Genomic DNA, 26,448 nt, shown 5'->3' on the forward strand with positions numbered 1-26,448 from the left:
ATCCCGGTTCCTGACAGGGGGATTGGACTGGAATGGAAATCGAGGTAGCACCCATGTCGGCCTTTGGCCTTGACTGGACCTTTCTAGCCTACGTTCGCACAGCCTGCGGTCGATCTGAATGGCCAATGTTATTAGATCCTCCAAGGAGTCGGGTATGCCCACTCTAGCTAGCTCATCCTTGAGGGGTTCAGATAGGCCCAAGTGAAACTGATGACGCAGAGCTGCAACGTTCCAGGTGTGTATATCCCTCCTATAATGTCTTAATGGCCTGGGTGAACGCTGCCAGGTAATGGCATATCTCATCCAAGGGAGAGGGTCCTCCTCCAGGCTCAGTCATGGCCGTATGGTACTGCCATGTGCCTACTGACGGTAGCTCTATGGATCCACAGACCGGAATTCCCCAAGGCGCGGAGTCTAAGCCCCAGTCTGCTTGTTCACCAGAGCCCCTGATGGTGGGGATTGACTTGGAGCAGGCTGAGACCAGGTCGCAGTCCCTGGGTACACCCAGCTGTAGTAGAGGGAACCGCCAGTGGCACGTAGCTGGATAAGAGCCCGATGTGAAGAGGCAGAACAGGCCTCGACAGTAATGGATGGATCCGTGCAGGATGGATGGATGAAACACACCGTGAAGCATTAGCGGAGTCAGACAGGCCGGGTCGGTAACAGTGGAAGCAGAATGGAACAGAGCAGCAGGCAGAGAATAGTCGGGTCACAGGCCAGGTTCAGCAGCAGGAGGTCGGACAATCAGGAACAGGCAGAAGAATGGTCAAGACGAGCCAGGGGTCAGGGCAGGAGATGATCAGCAGAAATCAGGATCAGGCTGGGTTCAGCAACAACAAGACTGTTAGGGATCCTACCAGCGGTAGCCTCTAGCACTCCACAGACCGAAATCCCCCAAGGCGTGAAATCTAAGCCCCAACCAGCTTGTTCACCAGGGCCCCTGATGGTGGGGATGGACTTGGAGCAGGCCGAGACCAGGTCGCGGCCCCTGGGTTCACCCAGCTGCGGTGGAAGCACCGCTGGAGGGGTGTAGCAGGTAAGAGCCTGATGTGAGGAGGTAACAAAAGAAGCGTCGGGCAGGCTTGGTCGGTAACGGTGGTGGCGGCGTGGTACAAAATCAGCAGGCAGAGGGATAAACAGGTCACAAGCCGGGTTCGGCAACAGGAGATCAGAACGTGCAGGGTAAGCAGGAGAATGGTCAGACAAGCCCAGGGATCAGAACAGGAGACAGACAGCAAATCAGGGTCAAGCAGGGTCGGCAACAAGGCAATCTACAATGCAGGAGCTCAGGATACAGGTAAGACCATACGGCACTTAAGCATAGTCCTGACCTGTTTGAAATAGGGCACCCTGAGCCCTGATTGGTGCCAGGCGATCACGAGTGCGTGTGCACCGCTGCAATTGTGGGTGCCCTGGTCCCAATGTTCGCACATTGTCAGTTTTAGGTTGGCTGTTGACAACCAAACCCGATCCCCTGGGTGTATGATCAATTCTCCCTTTCTCCTCCTGTCACAGAACTTTTTACTATCTTCCTGGGCCTTAGCCATTGTTTCCTGTAATAACTTGTTATTGGTAGTAAAGAATTCTAAGGTGTCCTGGGCTGCAGGGACTGAGGTCTCTGGAACCAGGTCTGGCAGGAAGGTAGGGTGGAACCCATAGTTGGCGAAGAATGAGGATTGGTTGGTGGCGGAATGATTCGCATAAGTTTATGCAAATTCTGCCATTGGTAGAAGTGTCAGCCAGTCATCCTGTAGGAATGATGTATAACATCTCAGATATTGCTCAAGCGTCTGATTAGTCTGCTCTGTCTGCCCGTTAGTCTGTGGGTGATATGCAGACGAAAAAGAAAACTTAATCTCCAACCCCTCACATAACGCTTTCCAGAATCTGGATGTAAATTGCACTCCCTGGTCCGAGACAATCTCTTTTGGCACTCCATGAAGCCTCACAATTTCTTTAATGAACACTTGGGCTGTTTCTGAGGCAGATAATGTCTTTGCTAGTGGAAGGAAATGGGCCATTTTAGAATGGCGATCCACTACTACAAAGATCCGCAGTACAGACACAGATTGTTGGTTCGACGCCTTTGTTGTTCCTCTGGAGAAAGGCCGCATCAAGCCGAGCTGCATGGGCTCAGCCCCCTCTGACGGCTCTGGACCCTGATTGCCGACACTGATCCTTGGCATGACTGGTACCCTTGGCAGCATCCCTGAGGTACTTTGCCCCTGGCTTGACCTCTCCTGTCTCCTTTCCCGCAATCTGCGATCGATTTGAATGGCCCGGTCTATTAGGCCTTCCAAGGAGTCAGGGACGCCTATTCTTGCCAACTCGTCCTTTAGTGGTTCCGACAATCCAAACCGGAATCGGTGGCATAAGGCTGCGTCTTTCCATTTAGTATCTAAACTCCAACGCCTAAACTCAGCAGCATAATCCTCCGCAGCCTGGCGTCCTTGTTGTAGGGAATAGAGGGTTGCCTCAGCCGAGGCAGCTCGATGCGGGTCATCGTACAGCTGTGCCATTGCTGTGGCTACAGTGCTCAAATGTGGGTGGTGGGCCTCCATCAGGCGATGAGCCCATCCCTGAGATTCACTCTGCAACAGGGTTATAACAAATCCCACCTTCACTGATTCCGAAGAGAAGGTCTGGGGTTGCAGGTCAAAATACAGCTGGCAGGAGTTCTGAAAGGCCCTGAACTTCCCTCGGTCCCCATTGAACCGCTCAGGGGTTGGTACTCTTGGTTCTGGCGAAGGAATGGAAAATGCTGCACCAGTGGAAGGCCCTGCTGAACCCATGGCGGGCGGCATCCCCACTGCACCTGAAGTTGTGGGTGCCGGTGCGGCCAAGCTCTGAACCTGTCTCTCCAGGTGTTTGTATCCCTCTTCCAGTGTTTTCACGGCTCGTGTGAGTGCCGCCAGATGTTGGCACATCTCTTCCCAGGGTGAGGGTCCTCCTCCAGACTCTGTCATGGCCGTATGATTCTGTTAGGGATCCTACCAGCGGTAGCCTCTAGCACTCCACAAACTGGAATCCCCCAAGGTGCGGAATCTAAGCCCCAACCTGCTTGTTCACCAGGGCCCCTGATGGTGGGGATGGACTTGGATCAGGCTGAGACCAGGTCGCGGCCCCTGGGTTCACCCACCTGCAGTAGAAGCACTGCTGGAGGGGTGTAGCAGGTGAGAGCCTGATGTGAGGAGGTAACAAGAGCAGCGTCGGGCAGGCCGGGTCGGTAACGGTGGTGGCGGCATGGTACAAAATCATCAGGCAGAGGAATAAACAGGTCACAAGCCGGGTTCGGTAACAGGAGATCAGAACGTGCAGAGTTAAGCAGGACAATGGTCAGACAAGCCAGGGATCAGAACAGGAGACAGACAGCAAATCAGGGTCAAGCAGGGTACAAGGCACTGGAGCCCAGTGTTTCTCAGCACTGCCACAGTTATATAATGATGCTGTCCTGCACTGTTGACAATATGTAAAAACTAAATTGTGAAAATAACTTTTTTTTTTTTATTTCTTAATTTTTCCAAAAAATTTGACAAAAAATTACAACTTAAAAAAACTCACCATGCCTCTTACAAAATTCCTTGAACTGTCTACTTTCCAAAAAGGGGTAATTTAGGGGATATTTGTACTGTCTTAGCATTTTCGGGCCTCAAGAAATTAGATCGGCCATCAGTACATTAGGACTGATCAATTTTCAGACATACAGTACTGTATATCCCATAGATTGTATACTCTACAGTATTATCTTCCTACAGTTGAAATCACTTATTTTTTTTTTTTCCATAAGGTTTATTAATAAACTCAGAGCATACAATAAGTACAGGTAATACAAGGTATCAATCGGAAATACAATAGGAGGTAATGCACATACAGCAAACAAAAAGATACATAGACAAAGAATCAGACGTAAGTCATCCCAGGGGAAAGAAAACAGGGGAAAAATGAGAAAATGCTAGCGCAGGAACATTAAAGCCATATCTGGTCGCAAGCCCTTATTCAGCATATTTGAATCACAGCACTGGCAGCGTCAATGATATATAACCTCAGTTACCAAGCAGCAGCAAAGAGAAGGGCCAGTGAGTCAAAGGTATGCATTGGAAATGTATACAGTAGGTGTGGAGGGGGGGGTGCAAGGGCTTGTAGGATATGGCCTTGTACTTTTGATGAAACTGAGGTAACCCACTACAGGTTGCCAGCACGTGGGTAAAGGGTTCGGGTAAGGAGATATGTAAAAGTAAAACATATGCGCAGCAGGATTGCAGGTAGGGTGTAGGGCTCCTATGAGTAGAGAAGTGTACCAAAATAGAAAGGGGAGAATGAAAGCTCAACTCTGAGTAAGAAAGCAGGGAAATGGGGATTAAGAATTTAAGAATAAGCATAAAAAAGAAGGGAAGAGAGGAGAAGAAGAAGAAAAAAAAAAAGGGCCCCCCCCCCGGAGATGGGGGGTTGGGGAAGGGTCGGACAGGGAGGAGGTGTGGAGAAGTAGGAGAGTAGGTAAGTCACCTTTACTCTAGACTCCCAGGACATGAGAGATACGCGCAACCCTGGCAGAGAAGCGAGCTGGGGGCAGTTGCAGGCGTATCAGGGTGCCAAGCGTAGCTTGCTCCAAGCAGTACAGGACATTGAGACAAAAGACCTCAATCACAACCTTGAAAAAACAGAGAGCCAATATATCGCCAGAAACACTACAGGGTATCAGAGAGATTCAGAATCTATCAGCAAGGCGCATGAAAGAACGATATTCAGGGGTCGTTCGGAAGTGATTTCAACAGGACCACGTATGAGAAAATTTAGTGGGGTTATCCAGAGAAGAAGCAATCAGCTCTTCCATTTCAGCAATTCTGTTCAAGCGTATGAACCAATCTCGCACTGTGGGGGGGGGGGTGAACAGACCCCCAGAGAACCGGTAAGCAGAGTTTGGCCGCGTTAAGCATATGCATAGCCAGAGATTTGAAATATAGACGTTTGGGAGGCGGAGTGTGGTGGAGGAGGAGTTGGGCCGGAGAGAACTCAATATCAAGAGTAGACACCGAAGAAGTAATCCAATGTACCTCCTGCCGAAAGGGCTGAACCATAGGGCAGTCCCACCAGATATGAAGAAGAGATCCAACAGGAGCCCCACATCTCCAACAAATACTGGGTCTGGATGGATTAAAATGATGGATTCTAGAAGGTGTATTGTACCAACGTGTCACCAACTTGTAACCGTTTTCTTGTGACGAAACATTCAAGGAGCATTTATGAGAAAAAGTAAAGATTTGGTCCCAATCAGAGGAAGAAAAGTCAATCTTCAAGTCTCTTGTCCAAGCTTTGCAGGCAGGAAGTGAATCAGAGGTTCTGTCACCAAGAAGAAGCAGATAAGTAAATGATACTAAATGTCTCCGTGGTTCAGACTTTGAACAGAGTGACCCATTTATGGCGATATGCAGGAGAGAGAAGAAAATGTCTGATTTGAAGATAGGCCCAAAAGGGAAAGGTTAGATCACCCATAGTACTTGCCAGGGAAGAACAAGACTTCAGCTGACCTTTGTGAAAAAAATGGTTTGCTAAAACTTGACTGTTTGGCCAATGTGCTGATGGAAGGGACTTATGCATACGGGGAGGGAAGTCCGGATTGAGGTGAAAAGAAGTTGGGGGCATCGGAAATGGAGGCCGATTTACAGGCTAAGCGAAAGGTTTTAAGGGAAGGACTGATTATTGGATGTAGGAGGAGGTCTTGAGGAATGTGTTTGGTCAGAAGCCACGGGATCGATGCCAAGGGGGAAGTGGAACAAGAGTGTTCCAGCTGGACCCACGCTTTGGTGGTAAAGTGAATATTCCAATTGATTATCCTAGTGAGATGGCAGGCCCGATGGTAGAGTTGCAGGTCAGGTAGTCCAATTCCCCTTTTGGATTTGGGGAACACAAGTTGGGAGAGGAAAATACGTGGCCGTTTATGATTCCAGAGAAAAAGAGAGCACATTTTTCTGCATGAAACGAAAAAGGCGGGTGGTAAATGGATAGATAAGGTTTGAAATAGAGGAGGCGCGGGAGGATATTCATTTTTGGTATAGCAGCCCTACCAAACCAGGAGAAGCATGGGTGATGCTACCTAGTTAGGTCTGCTCGGATGGCACCAAGGGTTGGAAGAAAGTTTTTGACATAAAGATCAGAGAGGTTACTCGTAAGCTGTATTCCCAGATGGGTAAGGGAGTCCCTTTCCCATTGAAACGGGAACTCTGACTGACAAAATAAACCAGGTCTGGAGGAAGAGTAATGTTTAAGGCATAGGATTTGGAATGATTAATTTTGAGGTTCGAGATATATTGAAAAAAGGAAAAATCCTTAAGAAGGTTGGGCAAGGTGATCCGGGGCTTCGTCAAAAACAAAAGAATGTCGTCTGCGTAGGCAGCAAGTTTGTATTCCTTGTTCACTACAGAAATACCCCTGATATCTAGGTTTAAGCGGAGTTTGCGTAACAATGGTTCTAGTGATATCACAAAAATAAGCGGGGATAGAGGGCAACCTTGGCCCGTACCATTCCCAAGAGGGAATGGATGAGATAAATGCCCATTCACATGGACCTGAGCCGTTGGACAAGAATACAGTGCCATAATGAAATTGAGCATGGTGTCCCCTAAACCAATCGCCTGTAGGGATGCCTTTAAGTAATCCCAGGACACCCTATCAAAAGCCGTCTCGGCATCTAGGGAAAGAATAAATCGTGGACTGCGAGAATCGTGAGGCCAGTGGAGAAGGTTAAGAGCCTTGATGGTGTTATCTCTTGCTTCCCTTCCCGGGATGAAGCCCACTTGGTCAAGGTCAATCAGGGAGGGTAACAAGGGAAGGAGACGGTTGGCTAGGATCTTTGCGTAGATTTTGATGTCTACGTTCAAAAGAGAGATGGGTCTATAATTGGTAACCAAAGTGACATCTTTACCTTCTTTGGGGATGAGCGTGATATGAGCTTCCAGGAGGCGATGATGTTGCATGGGGGGTGAAGAGAAAGTGTTGAAGGCGGAGAGGAAGGGTCCACTCAAAATATTTAGAAACTCCTTGTAATATGCCACAGAAAGACCATCAGGGCCCAAATTTTTACCAGGTTTCATTTGCTGGACCGCTCGGGAGAGTTCCTCCGCTGTGATATGATGTTCCAAATCCTGAACAGTATCATCAGGTACAGTGGAAAGACTATAGAGGCGAAGAAAGTCAGAGATTAGGGTGTCTCTAGGCTTATTGGCCTCAGCAGGGCGACGTTCTGGAGGGAGATTGTATAATGTTTTGTAGTATTGCTCGAAGTGAGATGCTATATCCACATTTGAGGTGGCCAAAGAGCCATCCGAGCCCCTAATCTTGTGAACCGTTAAACTCAACTTTTTTGTCTGGAGGGATCTGGCTAAGAATTTCCCGCTTTTGTTAGCAAATTCATAAAAAAGTTTGTGCGACAAAATGAATCTGCGCTTAGCTGCCTTGCCTAGTTCGTTTAAGAGCTGTGTGCGGGTGTCCGTAAGATCAGATAAAGTCGAGGTGGCCTGATTATGTTTGTGAACCTTTTCCAGGAATTTAATGCGATCTAAGAGTTGTAAGCGAGTCTGTCTCTCTTTTTTACGTTTTGTGGCCATAGCTATTAGGACTCCTCGAATGATGCATTTATGTGCCTCCCATTGTGTTAACGAAGAGGTATCTGGAGTTTGATTGTTCGAAAAGTAGTCCGTTAATTGGGAGTGAAACTCTGCTTCATTGGCCGAGTCCGAAAGAAGAGAGGCATCCAAACGCCATATCTTAGAACGGGAATGTTTCTCCGGAAATCGTAATGTCATAGTGATAGGGTGATGATCAGAGAGGATCATTGGTTCGATGGGAGAATCATGGAGGAAAGAGAGGTCAGCTTGCGTGATAAAGCGGTAATCGATTCTGGAATATTAGTTGTGTGGAGGGGAGAAAAATGTATAGTCTTTGACATTTGGGTGGAGGACTCGCCAAGAGTCGTGAAGTTGCAGATCTTGAAGTTGAGTGTGAATCTGTCTAATGGATTTATATGGCAAGAAAGAGCTTCCCGAGGAAGAGTAAATAAAGGGTATAGGGGAACGTTAAGATCCCAAGATTAGGATACCCGTCTGGAAGGAGGAGAGTAAAGAGGTAATGGAGCGGGAAAAAGGATACCTGTCTAGTGTTGGGTGCGTAAAGATTTGCTAAAGTGATGGGCCTATTGGCAAAATTGCCTTTTAGAAACAGGAATCTACCATCCGGATCTGGAAGTGACTCCGAGATAACCAGAGGGAGGTGCTTTGCAATCAAAATGGAAACGCCTTTAGATTTAGCATGAGGGTTAGGAGTAGAGATGAGCGAATCGAAGTAGGCGAAGTGGAATTCGAGTCGAATATTGGAAAATTTTCGATTCGCGCCGAATCCGAAAAATAGCCTACTTCGGACGCGCAAATCGAAATTTTTCCTAAAATGGCGGCGGACATGTGCGGCGACGGAGCGGGGATGTCTGGGAAGGCGCGCAGACAAGGCGCGCTGACCCATAATGCATTCCTTAATGACATGTGATCGCATTAGCCAATCAGCAGCCAGGCAGCCAGCACTGTGTAATGGTCGAGCTATAAATAGCGGCCATTTTAGAATTCTTCATTTGCCTCCAGTCATTCAAGAGAGGCAGACCGCTCTGTATTAGGGACAGAGTTAGGGCCACAGAAACGTTACTTGGGGACAGAGAAACGTTACTTAGGGACAGAGAAGCATTACTCAGGGACACAGAATTGTTAATGAGGGCCACAGAATCGTTACTTAGGGCCAAAGAAACGCTAGATAGGGCCACAGAAATGTTACTCAGGGACAGACAGAATTGTTACTGAGTGCCAGAGAATTGTTACTTAGGGCCACAGAAACGTTAGTTAGGGCCACAGAATTGTTACTCAGGGACAGACACAGAATTGTTACTGAGGGCCACAGAACTGTTACTTAGGGCCACAGAAACGTTATTAGGGCCACAGAATTGTTACTCAGGGACAGACAGAATTGTTACTGAGTGCCAGAGAATTGTTACTTAGGGCCACAGAAACGTTAGTTAGGGCCACAGAATTGTTACTCAGGGACAGACACAGAATTGTTACTGAGGGCCACAGAACTGTTACTTAGGGCCACAGAAACGTTAGTTAGGGCCACAGAATTGTTACTCAGGGACAGACAGAATTGTTACTGAGTGCCAGAGAATTGTCACTTAGGGCCACAGAAACGTTAGTTAGGGCCACAGAATTGTTACTCAGGGACAGACACAGAATTGTTACTGAGGGCCACAGAATTGTTACTTAGGGCCACAGAAACGTTACTCAGGGACACAGAATTGTTACTGAGGGCCACAGAACTGTTACTTAGGGCCACAGAAATGTTAGTTAGGGCCACAGAATTGTTACTCGGACAGACACAGAATTGTTACTGAGGGCCACAGAATTGTTACTGAGGGCCACAGAACCGTTACTTAGGGCCACAGAATTGTTACTGAGGGACACAGAATTGTTACTGAGGGCCACAGAACCATTACTTAGGGCCACAGAATTGTTACTCAGGGACACAGAATTGTTACTTAGGGCCACAGAAACGTTAGTTAGGGCCACAGAATTGTTACTCAGGGACAGACACAGAATTGTTACTGAGGGCCACAGAATTGTTACTTAGGACCACAGAAACGTTACTCAGGGACACAGAATTGTTACTGAGGGCCACAGAACTGTTACTTAGGGCCACAGAAACGTTGGTTAGGGCCACAGAATTGTTACTCGGACAGACACAGAATTGTTACTGAGGGCCACAGAATTGTTACTGAGGGCCACAGAACCGTTACTTAGGGCCACAGAATTGTTACTGAGGGACACAGAATTGTTACTGAGGGCCACAGAACCATTACTTAGGGCCACAGAATTGTTACTCAGGGACACAGAATTGTTACTTAGGGCCACAGAAACGTTAGTTAGGGCCACAGAATTGTTACTCAGGGACAGACACAGAATTGTTACTGAGGGCCACAGAATTGTTACTTAGGGCCACAGAAACGTTACTCAGGGACACAGAATTGTTACTGAGGGCCACAGAACTGTTACTTAGGGCCACAGAAACGTTAGTTAGGGCCACAGAATTGTTACTCGGACAGACACAGAATTGTTACTGAGGGCCACAGAATTGTTACTGAGGGCCACAGAACCGTTACTTAGGGCCACAGAATTGTTACTCAGGGACACAGAATTGTTACTGAGGGCCACAGAACCGTTACTTAGGGCCACAGAATTGTTACTCAGGGACACAGAATTGTTACTTAGGGCCACAGAAACGTTACTCAGGGACACAGAATTGTTACTGAGGGCCACAGAACTGTTACTTAGGGCCACAGAAACGTTAGTTAGGGACACCGAATTGTTACTCAGGGACAGACACAGAATTGTTACTGAGGGCCACAGAATTGTTACTTAGGGCCACAGAAACGTTACTCAGGGACACAGAATTGTTACTGAGGGCAACAGAACCGTTACTTAGGGCCACAGAATTGTTACTCAGGGACAGACACAGAATTGTTACTCAGGGACACAGAATTGTTACTGAGGGCCACAGAACCGTTACTTAGGGCCACAGAAACGTTACTCAGGGACACAGAATTGTTACTGAGGGCCACAGAACCGTTACTTAGGGCCACAGAATTGTTACTCAGGGACAGACACAGAATTGTTACTGAGGGACAAAGAATTCTTACTGAGGGCCACAGAACCGTTACTTAGGGCCACAGAAACGTTAATCAGGGACACAGAATTGTTACTGAGGGCCACAGAACCGTTACTTAGGTCCACATAAACGTTATTCAGGGACACAGAATTGTTACTGAGGGCCACAGAACTGTTACTTAGGGCCACAGAAACGTTAGTTAGGGCCACAGAATTGTTACTCAGGGACAGACACAGAATTGTTACTGAGGGACACAGAATTGTTACTGAGGGACACAGAACTGTTACTTAGGGCCACATAATTGTTACTCAGGGACACAGAATTGTTACTGAGGGCCACAGAACCGTTACTTAGGGCCACAGAATTGTTACTCAGGGACACAGAATTGTTACTGAGGGCCACAGAACCGTTACTTAGGGCCACAGAATTGTTACTCAGGGAAAGACACAGAATTGTTACTGAGGGCCACAGAATTGTTACTGAGGGACACAGAATTGTTACTGAGGGCCACAGAACCGTTACTTAGGGCCACAGAATTGTTACTCAGGGACAGACACAGAATTGTTACTGAGGGCCACAGAATTGTTACTTAGGGCCACAGAAACGTTACTCAGGGACACAGAATTGTTACTCAGGGACAGACACAGAATTGTTACTCAGGGACAGACACAGAATTGTTACTGAGGGCCACAGAATTGTTACTTAGGGCCACAGAAACGTTACTCAGGGACACAGAATTGTTACTCAGGGACAGACACAGAATTGTTACTCAGGGACAGACACAGAATTGTTACTGAGGGACACAGAATTGTTACTGAGGGCCACAGAACCGTTACTTAGGGCCACAGAAACGTTACTCAGGGACAGACACAGAATTGTTACTCAGGGACAGACACAAAATTGTTACTGAGGGACATAGAATTGTTACTGAGGGACACAGAATTGTTACTGAGGGACACAGAATTGTTACTCAGGGACACAGAATTGTTACTGAGGGCCACAGAACCGTTACTTAGGGCCACAGAATTGTTACTCAGGGACAGACACAGAATTGTTACTCAGGGACACAGAATTGTTACTGAGGGCCACAGAACCTTTACTTAGGGCCACAGAAACGTTACTCAGGGACAGACACAGAATTCTTACTCAGGGACAGACACAGAATTGTTACTCAGGGACACAGAATTGTTACTGAGGGCCACAGAATTGTTACTCAGGGACACAGAATTGTTACTGAGGGACACAGAATTGTTACTGAGGGACACAGAATTGTTACTCAGGGACAGACACAGAATTGTTACTGAGGGCCACAGAACTGTTACTTAGGGCCACAGAACTGTTACTTAGGGCCACAGAAACGTTACTCAGGGACACAGAATTGTTACTCAGGGACACAGAATCGTTTAATTAAAGAGTATGTCAGACAACATGCAGAGGAGTGGCAGAGGAGGCAATGTTTTAGGAGCGAGCAGACGTGGCAGCAGAGGAAGGGGTCGAGGCAGCACTATTCGCAGCCAGAGGCTAGTGCTCCCGGTGTCATCCAGTACAGTGAGGAAGAGCTAACAGAGGGCGGTCAGGAACGGGGGGAGACATCCGCCTCTTCAGCAGCCAGGCAAAGAAGTAGTGGCGAGGAGAGTGGCTCGGTAGCCGGTGTAGAGACAGGTCTGTCTCCTGACCCACACGCAGCCGAGGGGGCTAGTAGTGAGGCGGAGACCCTAATTGATGATGATGAGGCTGATCGCACTTGGCAGCCTCGTCGTCATCAGGCTATTGCTTCCGCATCATCAGGAGAAGAGGGTGGCAGCTTGGCAGCGAGCAAAACAGTCGGTGGGTTGTCTCCATCGCCACACTCTGCCATGTGCCACTTTCAGGTCTCCTCACACACTGCTGGTGTGTTGAATTTTTTGACATAGGGTGCTGGCAGATTACGGGCCTCCCATAGCTGCTGCCAGGCCCCTAATCTGCCATGGGCCCCTATATACCGCCTCCTCATGCTGCTGCCAAGTCCAGAGCCTCTCATGGGTCCCTGTACGGCCTCCCATTGCTGCTGTCTCCATCGCCACACTCTGCCATGTGCCACTTTCAGGTCTCCTCACACACTGCTGGTGTGTTCAATTTTTTGACATAGGGTGCTGGCAGATTACGGGCCTCCCATAGCTGCTGCCAGGCCCCTAATCTGCCATAGGCCCCTATATACCGCCTCCTCATGCTGCTGCCAGGTCCAGAGTCTGTCATGGGTCCCTGTACGGCCTCCCATTGCTGCTGTCTCCATCGCCACACTCTGCCATGTGCCACTTTCAGGTCTCCTCACACACTGCTGGTGTGTTCAATTTTTTGACATAGGGTGCTGGCAGATTACGGGCCTCCCATAGCTGCTGCCAGGCCCCTAATCTGCCATAGGCCCCTATATACCGCCTCCTCATGCTGCTGCCAGGTCCAGAGTCTGTCATGGGTCCCTGTACGGCCTCCCATTGCTGCTGTCTCCATCGCCACACTCTGCCATGTGCCACTTTTAGGTCTCCTCACACACTGCTGGTGTGTTCAGTTTTTTGACATAGGGTGCTGGCAGATTACGGGCCTCCCATAGCTGCTGCCAGGCCCCTAATCTGCCATAGGCCCCTATATACCGCCTCATCATGCTGCTGCCAAGTCCAGAGTCTGTCATGGGTCCCTGTACGGCCTCCCATTGCTGCTGTCTCCATCGCCACACTCTGCCATGTGCCACTTTCAGGTCTCCTCACACTGCTGGTGGGTTCCATTTTGTCATAGGGTGCTGGCAGATTACGGGCCTCCTATAGCTGCTGCCAGGCCCCTAATCTGCCATAGGCCCCTATATACCGCCTCCTTATGCTGCTGCCAGGTCCAGAGTCTGTCATGGGTCCCTGTACGGCCTCCCATTGCTGCTGTCTCCATCGCCACACTCTGCCATGTGCCACTTTCAGGTCTCCTCACACTGCTGGTGGGTTCCATTTTGTCATAGGGTGCTGGCAGATTACGGGCCCCCTATAGCTGCTGCCAGGCCCCTAATCTGCCATAGGCCCCTATATACCGCCTCCTCATGCTGCTGCCAGGTCCAGAGTCTGTCATGGGTCCCTGTACGGCCTCCCATTGCTGCTGTCTCCATCGCCACACTCTGCCATGTGCCACTTTCAGGTCTCCTCACACACTGCTGGTGTGTTGAATTTTTTGACATAGGGTGCTGGCAGATTATGGGCCTCCTATAGCTGTTGCCAGGCCCCTAATCTGCCATAGGCCCCTATATACCGCCTCCTCATGCTGCTGCCAGGTCCAGAGTCTGTCATGGGTCCCTGTACGGCCTCCCATTGCTGCTGTCTCCATCGCCACACTCTGCCATGTGCCACTTTCAGGTCTCCTCACACACTGTTGGTGTGTTCAATTTTTTGACATAGGGTGCTGGCAGATTACGGGCCTCCCATAGCTGCTGCCAGGCCCCTAATCTGCCATAGGCCCCTATATACCGCCTCCTCATGCTGCTGCCAAGTCCAGAGTCTGTCATGGGTCCCTGTACGGCCTCCCATTGCTGCTGTCTCCATCGCCACACTCTGCCATGTGCCACTTTCAGGTCTCCTCACACACTGCTAGTGTGTTCAATTTTTTGACATAGGGTGCTGGCAGATTACGGGCCTCCCATAGCTGCTGCCAGGCCCCTAATCTGCCATGGGCCCCTATATACCGCCTCCTCATGCTGCTGCCAAGTCCAGAGCCTCTCATGGGTCCCTGTACGGCCTCCCATTGCTGCTGTCTCCATCGCCACACTCTGCCATGTGCCACTTTCAGGTCTCCTCACACACTGCTGGTGTGTTCAATTTTTTGACATAGGGTGCTGGCAGATTACGGGCCTCCCATAGCTGCTGCCAGGCCCCTAATCTGCCATAGGCCCCTATATATCGCCTCCTCATGCTGCTGCCAGGTCCAGAGTCTGTCATGGGTCCCTGTACGGCCTCCCATTGCTGCTGTCTCCATCGCCACACTCTGCCATGTGCCACTTTCAGGTCTCCTCACACACTGCTGGTGTGTTCAATTTTTTGACATAGGGTGCTGGCAGATTACGGGCCTCCCATAGCTGCTGCCAGGCCCCTAATCTGCCATAGGCCCCTATATACCGCCTCCTCATGCTGCTGCCAGGTCCAGAGTCTGTCATGGGTCCCTGTACGGCCTCCCATTGCTGCTGTCTCCATCGCCACACTCTGCCATGTGCCACTTTTAGGTCTCCTCACACACTGCTGGTGTGTTCAGTTTTTTGACATAGGGTGCTGGCAGATTACGGGCCTCCCATAGCTGCTGCCAGGCCCCTAATCTGCCATAGGCCCCTATATACCGCCTCATCATGCTGCTGCCAAGTCCAGAGTCTGTCATGGGTCCCTGTACGGCCTCCCATTGCTGCTGTCTCCATCGCCACACTCTGCCATGTGCCACTTTCAGGTCTCCTCACACTGCTGGTGGGTTCCATTTTGTCATAGGGTGCTGGCAGATTACGGGCCTCCTATAGCTGCTGCCAGGCCCCTAATCTGCCATAGGCCCCTATATACCGCCTCCTTATGCTGCTGCCAGGTCCAGAGTCTGTCATGGGTCCCTGTACGGCCTCCCATTGCTGCTGTCTCCATCGCCACACTCTGCCATGTGCCACTTTCAGGTCTCCTCACACTGCTGGTGGGTTCCATTTTGTCATAGGGTGCTGGCAGATTACGGGCCCCCTATAGCTGCTGCCAGGCCCCTAATCTGCCATAGGCCCCTATATACCGCCTCCTCATGCTGCTGCCAGGTCCAGAGTCTGTCATGGGTCCCTGTACGGCCTCCCATTGCTGCTGTCTCCATCGCCACACTCTGCCATGTGCCACTTTCAGGTCTCCTCACACACTGCTGGTGTGTTGAATTTTTTGACATAGGGTGCTGGCAGATTATGGGCCTCCTATAGCTGTTGCCAGGCCCCTAATCTGCCATAGGCCCCTATATACCGCCTCCTCATGCTGCTGCCAGGTCCAGAGTCTGTCATGGGTCCCTGTACGGCCTCCCATTGCTGCTGTCTCCATCGCCACACTCTGCCATGTGCCACTTTCAGGTCTCCTCACACACTGCTGGTGTGTTGAATTTTTTGACATAGGGTGCTGGCAGATTACGTGCCTCCCATTGCTTCTGCCAGGCCCGTAATCTGCCATGGGCCCCCGTACCGACTCCTCATGCTGTGACGTTGCAACAAGGTGGAATTCAACCCTACATATGTTAGACCGCCTTTACGAACAGCAAAAGGCCATCACCGATTTCCTGATGTTAAAAGCGGATAAAGGTACTCCCTGTGTAACTTAGATGTCAGCCATTGGCAGCTCATGCGTGACACCTGCGCTTGCTCAGGCCCTTTGAGGAGGCCACGCTATTCGTGAGTCGGCAGGACTATGGGATGAACGACGTCATTCCTCTGTTGCACGTCCTGGAACAAATGCTGTTAACAATGGCTGGTCAGGGTGCGGTAGACGTGGCGCACAGATCTCAACGCCACATGACCCCTGTGGGGGCAGGACAGGAAGAAGAGGAGGAGGTAGAGGAGGACATTGGTGCTCAGGAATTATTGAGTGAAATGGGTGGTTTTTCCACTCAGCGGACAGGAGTGGAGGAGCAGGAGCATCTGGTAGAGGAGGAGGAAGAGGAGACAGAGGACCCAGACGCACCGTGGCAGTATGCTGTGGAGATGGAGGCAGGGAGTCCCTCGCATTCCTTGGCACAAATGGCCCATAGCATGCTCGCTTGCTTGCGTACCGACAGCCGAATAATAACCATCAGACAGAGGGATGACTTTTGGCTGTCCACCTTGTTGGACCCTCGCTACCGTTCAAAAATGGTGGCCTTTTTCACACCTGCTGAGAGGGAGGCCAAAATAACGTACTATAAAAACCACCTATGTAGTCAGCTGGTCTCTGCCTGTCTGCGCCAACGTCCATCCTCAGACACTGTGGGCCCTGTGCGCTCGCGTTCCGCTGCCATGGCAGCAGGGGAGGGGTGGGGTGGTAGGAGCAGTGGCAGCTCCACCAGCAGCAGCTGCCTCAGTCTGCAGTCGATGATGAGTAGCTTTCTTCACCAGCGCAGTGAGGAAACTACTAACCAGCCGCAGCAGCAGCAGCAGCAGCAGCAGCAGCAGCATCAGGTGGACCTGGAGCAGGACCTCAAACAACAGGCTTAGGCCTACTTGGACAGCACCCTGCCAACCGAGGTAGACAATCCCCTTGACTACTGGGCAACGAAACTTGACCTTTGGCCCCAACTAGCTGAATTTGCCCTTGAAAGGCTGTCATGCCCGGCCAGTAGCGTGGCATCGGAGCGCGTGTTTAGTGCGGCAGGAGGTATTGCAACTCCGCGGAGGACACGACTGTCCACCCAAAGTGTGGAGAGACTGACGTTTGTGAAAATGAATCAGGCGTGGATTAGTCTGGATTTTAAACCACCAGTTCCTGACACAACTGACTAAATCCGCCATGAATCATGCCCCAAACATGTGCCACTTTCAGGTCTCCTCACACTGCTGGTGTGTTCCATTTTTTGTCATAGGGTGCTGGCAGATTACGGGCCTCCCATAGCTGCTGCCAGGCCCCTAATCTGCCATGGGCCCCTATACCGCCTCCTCATGCTGCTGCCAAGTCCAGAGTCTCTCATGGGTCCCTGTACGGCCTCCCATTGCTGCTGTCTCCATCGCCACACTCTGCCATGTGCCACTTTCAGGTCTCCTCACACTGCTGGTGTGTTCCATTTTTTGTCATAGGGTGCTGGCAGATTACGGGCCTCCCATAGCTGCTGCCAGGCCCCTAATCTGCCATGGGCCCCTATACCGCCTCCTCATGCTGCTGCCAGGTCCAGAGTCTCTCATGGGTCCCTGTACGGCCTCCCATTGCTGCTGTCTCCATCGCCACACTCTGCCATGTGCCACTTTCAGGTCTCCTCACACTGCTGGTGGGTTCCATTTTTTGTCATAGGGTGCTGGCAGATTACGGGCCTCCCATAGCTGCTGCCAGGCCCCTAATCTGCCAGGCCCCTAATCTGCCATGGGCCCCCGTACCGACTCCTCATGCTGCTGCCAGGCCCGTAATCTGTCATGGGCCCCTGTTGTCGCTTGTTGGCATATTCCGCTCCTTCAGATGCTTTTTCTCCTGCTACTCCTCTTCACGGATTCTGTCAGCAGTCTTTCTTGGAATCCGTTTCCAAGAGACAACAGTTTGCGAGCACGCACCCGACGGTGCAGAAGCTGAACGTCCTCCTGTCCAAGTTGCTGCTGCCAGGCTCGTAATCTGTCATGCGCCCCTGTTCCGCCTCCTCATGCTGCTGCCAGGTCCAGAGTGTGTCATGGGCCCCCGTACCGACTCCTCATGCTGCTGCCAGGCCCGTAATCTGTCATGGGCCCCTGTACCGCCTCCCCATGCTGCTGCCAGGTCCAGAGTGTGTCATGGGTCCCTGTACGGGCCTCCCATTGCTGCTGCCAGGCCCGTAATCTGCCATGGGCCCCCGTACCGACTCCTCATGCTGCTGCCAGGCCCGTAATCTGTCATGGGCCCCTGTACCGCCTCCTCATGCTGCTGCCAGGTCCAGAGTGTGTCATGGGTCCCTGTACGGCCTCCCATTGCTGCTGTCTCTATCGCCACACTCTGCCATGTGCCACTTTCAGGTCTCCTCACACTGCTGGTGGTTTCCATTTTTGTCATAGGGTGCTGTATGGCCTCCCATTGCTGCTGCCTCCACCGCCACACTGTGGCTCCACACTCTGGTTTTGGCCCCGTGACTGCCCAAATGAGTGAAGTGTGCGGTGATTCTAAGATCGACGGCACTCATCTGCATGTCATACTGACTGACAGTATTATTTCTCTTCCCCAGCAGACTCCAAGGGCATTTAAATTAAAGGTACAGTGTTCTGCACTAATATTAAGTCTCTCTGAAGCCTAGAAACACCCTTTTTTAAGTTAAATTCACAGCGAATATATTCGACTCGAATCGAAATTTTTCCACGAATTCGCCGAATCAGTCGAATCGAATTTTTGAATACTTCGCTCATCTCTAGTTAGGAGCATGATAAACTGTGCGAAAATGGAAATTAGTAAGCTTGGGTATGGCATCGCGCCGGAAGTGCGTTTCCTGAAGAAAAACAATATCCGCTCTCTGTTTAAAAAGGTGCGAAAGCAGGAGAGAGCGCTTTTCAGGGGTATTCAGACCCTTCACATTAATAGACAGAACTTTCAGCGAAAGATGTCCTGACCGGGAGTTGAGAGAAGGCATGTCCGGGAGAGTAAAGGGAACCTAAAGGGATGGGAAAGGGGGTATGGGGAAGAGAGAGAAGAGAGGAAAGAAAAAAAAAGGGAAGGGAAGGGAAGGGGGGGAGAGGGGAAGGAAAAGAAAGGAAATGAAATGAAAAGGAAGAGGGAAATGAGGGGAGAAAAGAGAGAGAGAGAGAGAGAGAGAGAGATAACCGGCAGTGGGGGTAGACCAGCTGACCCACCAATATACAGGAAGGAGGAAAGAAGAACAAGAAAGAAGAAGGGGTAGGAGGGAAATAGCAGAAAGAGGAACAAGGAATGAAAGGAGATGAGAGGCAGAGGACAAGGGAGTAAAGACGGACGGAAAAAGTTCAGGGAGAGCTCTCAAAGATCGCTGTGTGGGAAACGCGGTGGACTTAGATCCAAAAAGAAAGAGTCCGCCGGGCCATGGACCTTAAAAAATGCAAGAATCGGGGAGGAAGGGTGAGCACAATTCGTTTGAATGAAGATATAGATGGGGGCACAACCGCCATCATCCGACATAATGTGTGAGGTAAGACGCAGCAACAAGCTTAGGGATATCAGAAGGAAAATGTAATAAATGTCATGAGGGCAAGGAAACTGAATATATATCATTAGGGCATATAGTGGTGGAAGCATTGTATGTAGTGAAATGAGAAAATGCACATCTAAGTGGAATGCAGTCATAGCATGATCCTAAAGTTATGGGCAGAGTTGTGGTATTGTAGGTGTGCCGTGGTAGGGCCAGTGTGTGAGTCCATGCTGAAAATAAAACATCAGTGAAAGCCAGATGGAAAACCTGCATATCATTAAGATGAAAAGGAAATCGTATCATAATCTGTTTATGGCAAAAACAATGCAACATCACAGAAACAGCCAGGCAACCATTCAAAAAAAAAAGCAACCATCAAATGAAACATTTGGGAAAAATGAGACATAGTGCACCATTTCTTTTTGGAACCCTAAGGTATCTCTCATCTGTCCTAACTCTTCTCTTCCCGACTCCCTCTCAAAAACTCAAACCATCCATCTCCCACCCCGTTCCCGCAGGACTCCACGACATTCTAAGAATCAAGTAGTGCCTCGTATCTAAAAAGAAAAAATAGCGGTAGCTAGGCAAGGGGAGAGGGAAGAGGATGGGACCCGGGGGGGGAGCTCAGCAGAAACTTCGAATGATGGTTTCAAAACCTGTAAGCAGTAAATGTGGTTTAGATGGGTGTTATGACATGAGGTGAAGGAGGGTGCCGGACCCCGCAGGGAACAACACCTGGAGAGTGTAACGAGGTAATACTTGATTTCAAACAGATATGTAACATAATAATAGTATGGAAATGACAGGTTGGGTCCTGGATCCCCCCCCCAACCCAGTCTCCCCCCACCATCCCACACCACCCCTGGAAAACGTATAAAGGCGAGCTGGAGTATGAAACCTCTCACAGTAAACTCTAATGAAGAACAGAAGGGATCATGGTCAGGGAAATACAGACAATATGTAATGGAGGGCATGGAATTCACCTCTGACCACTGCAAGATCATCAAAAGACCCCTGGGAGGCCATACAACCAAACAGGGGCCGGGCATAGAGGGTCTGGTGATCCATACTCTCCAGAGACTCTATGCAGCGGACAAATCAGCATATACATTACAAACAGGGCTAGAGAAAGATTGTAGGACCATCCCCCAGGCTTCCATCAGAGGTAGTGAAAATGCAGCAATAAAAAGGCCAGTGACATGGAGGGTGCCTGCGGAGGTACATCAGGTACATTCATGATCGATGAGGCGTATTTGGCAACATCAGGTTGAAGGTGTCCAGTTAAGGGGCCAAATAGGGCCCAAGGTGCTAACGGCATGGTCCTGGAGTCAGATGAGAGGGATCTGGTAAGATCATAATTTGGATAAGTATTGCTGATGAGAGAAAGTCAGGGAAAAGATCGAAGAAAGGCCTTTAGGCATCATGGCGGGGTCTGCAATGTGCAGGAGAGGCCGTCGGGCTGTTGTTGGTGGTGGAGCCTCTGGCAGGAAGTCTCGGAGGAGTGGAAGGGACTGATCGGCAGCGGCGGAGATAGGGGCCTTGCCAATCCATGTCACTTGGTACTCGACCAGATTCAGTAGCATTTGGAAGACGCAAAGATCTGTACCAATCTGGAAGCTCAACTAGAGGAATGTCCAGTGCGGAACAGAAGCTGGGGAGATCCTCTGGAACTCACAGGTAGGCTGTGCGCCCCTAAGCTTGAGCTGAGAGACAGAATGAATTCAGCATCCCCATAAAGCGTATCTGTGGAAGGAAGCATGAAGTGCTCCAAAATCTCCTGGTATACGGCTGCGTTGACCCTGGGCTTAATGAAGCACAGTGGACCAACACCAGCAGATGACATGGCTCCCCAAATCAACACAGACTGCGGAAACTTCACACTGGACTTCAAGCATCTTGCAGTGTGTGCCTCTCCATTCTTCCTCCATACTCTCATTTGGTCCTTGGTTTCCAAATGAGATTCAAAAGTTGCTTTCATCAGAAAAGAGGACTCTGGACCACTGAGCAACAGACCAGGTCTGTTTTTCTTTAGCCTAGGTAAGACGCTTCTGACGTTGTTTGCAGTTCAGGAGCAGCTTGACAAGAGGAATACGACATTTGAAGCCCATGTCCAGGATCCATCTGTGTGTGTTGGCTCTTGATGCACTGACTCCAGCCTCAGTCCACTCCTTGTGAAAGTCCCCAACACTTTTGAATGGCCTTTTCCTGTCAATCCTCTCCAGGCTGCAGTCATCCCTCCCTGCTTGTGCACCTTTTTCTTCCACACTTTTCCCTTCTACATAACTTTCTATTAATGTGCATTGATACAGCACTTTGGGAACATCCAACTTCTTTTGCAATTACCTTGTGAGGCTTTCCCTCCTTATGGCGGGTGTCAATGATGGTTTTCTGCACAACTGTCAGATCAGCAGTCTTTCCCATGATTGTGATTCCTACTGAACCAGACTGAGAGACCATTTAAAGGCTCAGGAACCCTTTGCAGGTGTTATGGCTTAATTAGCTGATTAGAGTGGGACACTTTGAGCCTAGAATATTGCATCTTTTCACAATATTCTAATTTTCTGAGATTGTGGATTTGGGGTTTTCATGAGCTGTAAGCCATAATCATCACAATTATTACAAATCACGGTTTGAACTATCTTGCTTTGCATGTAATGAGTCTATCTCATATATTAGTTTCACCTTTTAGGTTGCATTACTGAAATAAATTAACTTTTGCACGATATTCTAATTTTTCGAATTTCACCTGTATTTATAAACGATATAGGGTCTGGGATTAAAAATACCATTTCAGTCTTTGCAGATGATACCAAGCTTTGCAGTGGAATAACATGCTTACAGGATGTCTTCAACTTACAAGACAACTTCAATACACTGTTTAATTGGGCAACAATATGGCAAATGAGGTTTAATGTTGATAAACGTAAGGTTATGCACTTGGGGCCTAAGAATATGCATGCATAATGGGGGGGGTGAATCAATGGTGAGAAGGATCTGGGAGTTCTGGTAGATCACAAGCTTAATAATGGCATGCAACGCCAAGCTGCGGTTTCTAAAGCAAGCAAATTCCTCTCTTGTATTAGAAGAAGTATAAACTCCAGCGAGAGATAATTTTACCCATGTACAAATCATTAGTAATACCTCATCTGGAATATGCAGTTCAATTTTGGGGACCACTTCACAAAAAGAACATTGGGGAACTGGAGAAAGTACAGAGAAGGGCAACCAAACTGATAAGAGGCATGGAGGAGTTCAGCTATGAGGAAGGATTAGAGGAACTGAATGTATTCTTTTGAGAAGAGTTGATTAAGGGGGGGTATGATCAACATGTATACATACATCAGTGGTTCATATAGTGAACTTGGCGTAGATTCATGCACCCTGTTGTCATCAGAGAACAAGGGGGCACTCTTTACCACTGGAGGAAAATAAACTTAATCTTCAAACACAGAAAGGTTTCTTCATAGTAAGAGCTGTGAAAATGTGGAATAGACTCCCTCAAGAGTTGGTTCTGGCCAGCTCAGTGGATTGCTTTAAAAAAGGCCTGGATTCTTTCTTGGATACACAGAATATAACTGGATACTAACATTTATAGGTAAGGTTGATCCAGGGAATATCCGATTGCCTCCCGGGGGATCAGGAAGGAATTTTTTCCCCTACAGGAGCAAATTGGATCATGCTTTGCTGTTTTGTTTTGCCTTCCTCAACTGTGGGTGTAGGATTATAACTTTTTTTTTTTAATGGTTGAACTGAGTGGACTGTTGTCTTTTTTTTTTCAGCCAGACTAACTATGTAACCAAAAAGGGGCCCTTAGGTACCAGCCCCCCTACTATGTGAATGAGTAAAGGGGTGCATAGTTCTCCTACTCATTTCCAAAAAAAATGTAAAGAGTAAAAATCCTAAAATGTTTTTGACAAGTCCTTTAATAAAAAAGAAAAAAGTACCCCCTCAACATGGGAAGGCACTCTATCAGAGGGGAGAACCCTTGGCAAAGCAATTTGTCCCCATGTTGATGAGAACAAGAGCCTCTCTCTTACAACCCTGGCCCAGTGGTTGTGAAAGTCTGCTGGTAGGGGCTTACTGGAATCTGGAAGCTCTCTTTGACAATAAGGGTACACCCAGCTACCACTCCCCCCCCCCCAATGTAAATGAGTACATTTACACTCATTCACAAAAATATAATGTAAAGTGTGAATAAAAACAAAGATGCCATTTTTGACAATGTTTTTATTAATAAAAAAAGTTCCTTGTTGCTCTACACCTAACGAAAAGAAAATACAGATAATCCTAACTCCATACAACCAGACTCACCTAATGAGAGCTCCAAGAGCTGTCATCAGCAAAATTACGGAAGGGGTGGGGATAGTAGTGACATTATTGCTCAAATATTTCCATGTAGCCGTGTTTAGGTGATGTAACTCCTTTGATTCCTGCCCATTTGTTTATATGACTGAGGAATCTCGGCCACGTATGTGAATGGGCTGAGTGGCATTAGTGGTTGGTAAGGATGTGGCATTGTAAGCACCTGTTGCTTCAGAAGGGTGTCACGTTCATCCACTCCAAATGCCCAAAATGTTTCGTATTTGGACGAACATCCACACACTAAAGCTCATTCATATTTTCAAATGTTTGAATGGACTCAGGGAAGCAAATGCCAGAACAATTGCTTGCAAAACAATCAGATGGGGCAGAATTAAGGTCTGAAGTTTTCAATTTTCCTTTACTTTAAGCACAATTCTTTTACCTGGGAAAATTTTTGTCTCTAATTTATTAATATATATATTTTAACTGTTTAGTATTGTAGTAAATAAAACAAATATTTTATATGATATTTTATAATATTGAATTCTATTTCAGGGTGTTCCTGGCAAAAATGGACCTATGGTAAGTTTGATTTTATATTTACTACAAATAGAGTCCATGTTGTAAATAAGTCCAATCGCAACCACCACTATTTGGCTGGTTTTTTTTTCAGTAATAGTAATAGATACAGTGTACACCAGTGCAAAAAAAACCCTAAATTATTTATTCTATTATTATACAATATGTATTATATTATCAGTGCATGCGCATTTCTCCATGATTTATGCCTACAGAATTATTAGATCCCTCACCCCTCTCTGTTCTACACCCCATGCATACATGAATTTCTTTCACAACCAGACAGTGCTATTGCCTAGACCCTCAAAAGCTCACTCATACACTTTATGTAAGAAAAAAGGCTCTTTGGAGATGTATTTCTAGGGACATGCCTTCATTATTAGGAACTTTTCAGAATTCCAGCAACTTCCTCCACAAGAAGTAAACAACATTGGGACATGCTCTAGAAAAGGAGAGTGAAATTTGGGGTTTCATTTGGGTAATGAAACCCCAAACATACAAATAGAAAAAAAAGTAAAAAGCAAGATAAATACAGCAGAGTAAGCACCACTCACTCACATTGTACATCTGGAGATCTTCTTTACCCAAGCTGCAGACCAGCTCCCATGCATTCCTGTTACTCACTTTGTCTGGCTGTTTAGAAATAGCCAATATGATCTCGTTCACACCATGCCCATTGACCTGCATTTTTCTGCACTGGATAAATGCAGGTCATTGGAGGGGAACATAGAAAACAAACACATTAATACATATGAATGCATTTTTATGTGCAGTATGGTGTGAAAGGACCTTTAGAGTAATAGAAAGGTGGGCTGCTGTTTGTCGTTAAGCTTAATAATTTTCACAACAACTTAGTGTCAGATAATGCAGTATTGCTACAAGCATTTGAAACCCTTGCCAAATGTTATTGAAGTTTAGATCCAGAATCCAAACCCCATTGAAATCAATGGGAGCTTAAAGTGGTTGTAAAGGTCATTTTTTAAAAATAAAATAATAAACACCATACACTTGTCCAGAGCAGCTCCGAACCTCCTCTTATGGAGTCCCCCACCATCACTCTCAGCTCCTCCTATTCTATGTGTGCCCCCATAGCAAGCTGCTTGTTGGGGTCACTCCTGTTTGCTCCCAAGCTGGGCTGTGTCCATCCATAGACACACACAGCGTGGCTTGTTCCTGCTACCCACTCTCTCCGCACAAGATTTTATTGACCGCAGCAGAAGCCAATGGTCCCGATGCTGCCTCTATGTCCTGTGAGGAGAGAAACACAGACCAGTGCTGCCACAGATGGACCCAGCACTGGATCGAGAGAGGACTCAGGTAAGTAAATAGGGAGGTGAGGGGAGGACAATACAATTACTGGGGCATTTTATTTTAATTTCCTTAATGCAGGGACTGCATTTAATGTAAAAAATGTCCTGCCTTTAGAACCACAATGTCTAATTTCTAAATTAAAAGCCGAGAGGCACTGACCGGTTGTACATGTGCCAAATTAAAAATATTGTTTAAAAGTTTAAACAGGTTTAACACTTTTAAAACAATAAAGTTAACTGAGGAGAGGTTGTTTTTAGTAACACAAATGACAACATAAAAAAATGCGTGTCCGTTAAATATCATGCTTGAGCGATGCCTTAAAGTTTTATGTGGAATTACACAGTGCTAAGACTCCTGAGAACATTAGCATTGGACACTCAGAGTGCATGTCTTCCATCTCCTGTGGAGTGCCCTGGGTCCAAAAGGCACTGTGTGCACTTGCTATGTAAATGTAAAATGTCTCCTCTTCCCACCGCCATATTTGTTGTAGGCAACGTTGCCCTGCCTGCCCTTGCTCTGTGCACACTGCATAGATTTGCACAGCCTACAGCATTATGCACATTTGCCATTTGCTCCATCCCAACTTCGCCTCAACTCCTCCACAGCTCCACCCAATGTGTTCTCACCAGTGGTAACAGGACCCACGAAGAGCTATAAAGGGCACTGCCACATCCCACCACGTGACTGCCATGCTGCTGCCCTTCCAACTACTACAACTTCTACCGCTTGAACTGAGAGAGGGACCAGGAGTGAGAACTGCAA

The 26,448-nt window shown here is 48.3% G+C and overlaps 1 protein-coding gene across 3 annotated transcripts in view; it reads left to right on the top strand.

Annotated features, from left to right (window-relative positions):
• Window positions 1–26,448, top strand: part of COL15A1 (collagen type XV alpha 1 chain) — a 1,471,644-nt gene that overhangs the window by 600,518 nt on the left and 844,678 nt on the right. For all 3 annotated transcript variants that reach the window (XM_089690361.1, XM_089690362.1, XM_089690363.1), the window contains one exon: window positions 24,352–24,378. In XM_089690361.1, coding sequence (XP_089546487.1) covers window positions 24,352–24,378 — 27 coding nt within the window. The remainder of the gene's footprint in view (window positions 1–24,351; window positions 24,379–26,448) is intronic.

Source organism: Staurois parvus, unplaced genomic scaffold (genome assembly GCF_062004578.1).
Source record: "Staurois parvus isolate SC_StPar_1 unplaced genomic scaffold, SC_StPar_1.0 ptg000527l, whole genome shotgun sequence".
Classification (NCBI taxonomy): Eukaryota; Metazoa; Chordata; class Amphibia; order Anura; family Ranidae; genus Staurois; species Staurois parvus.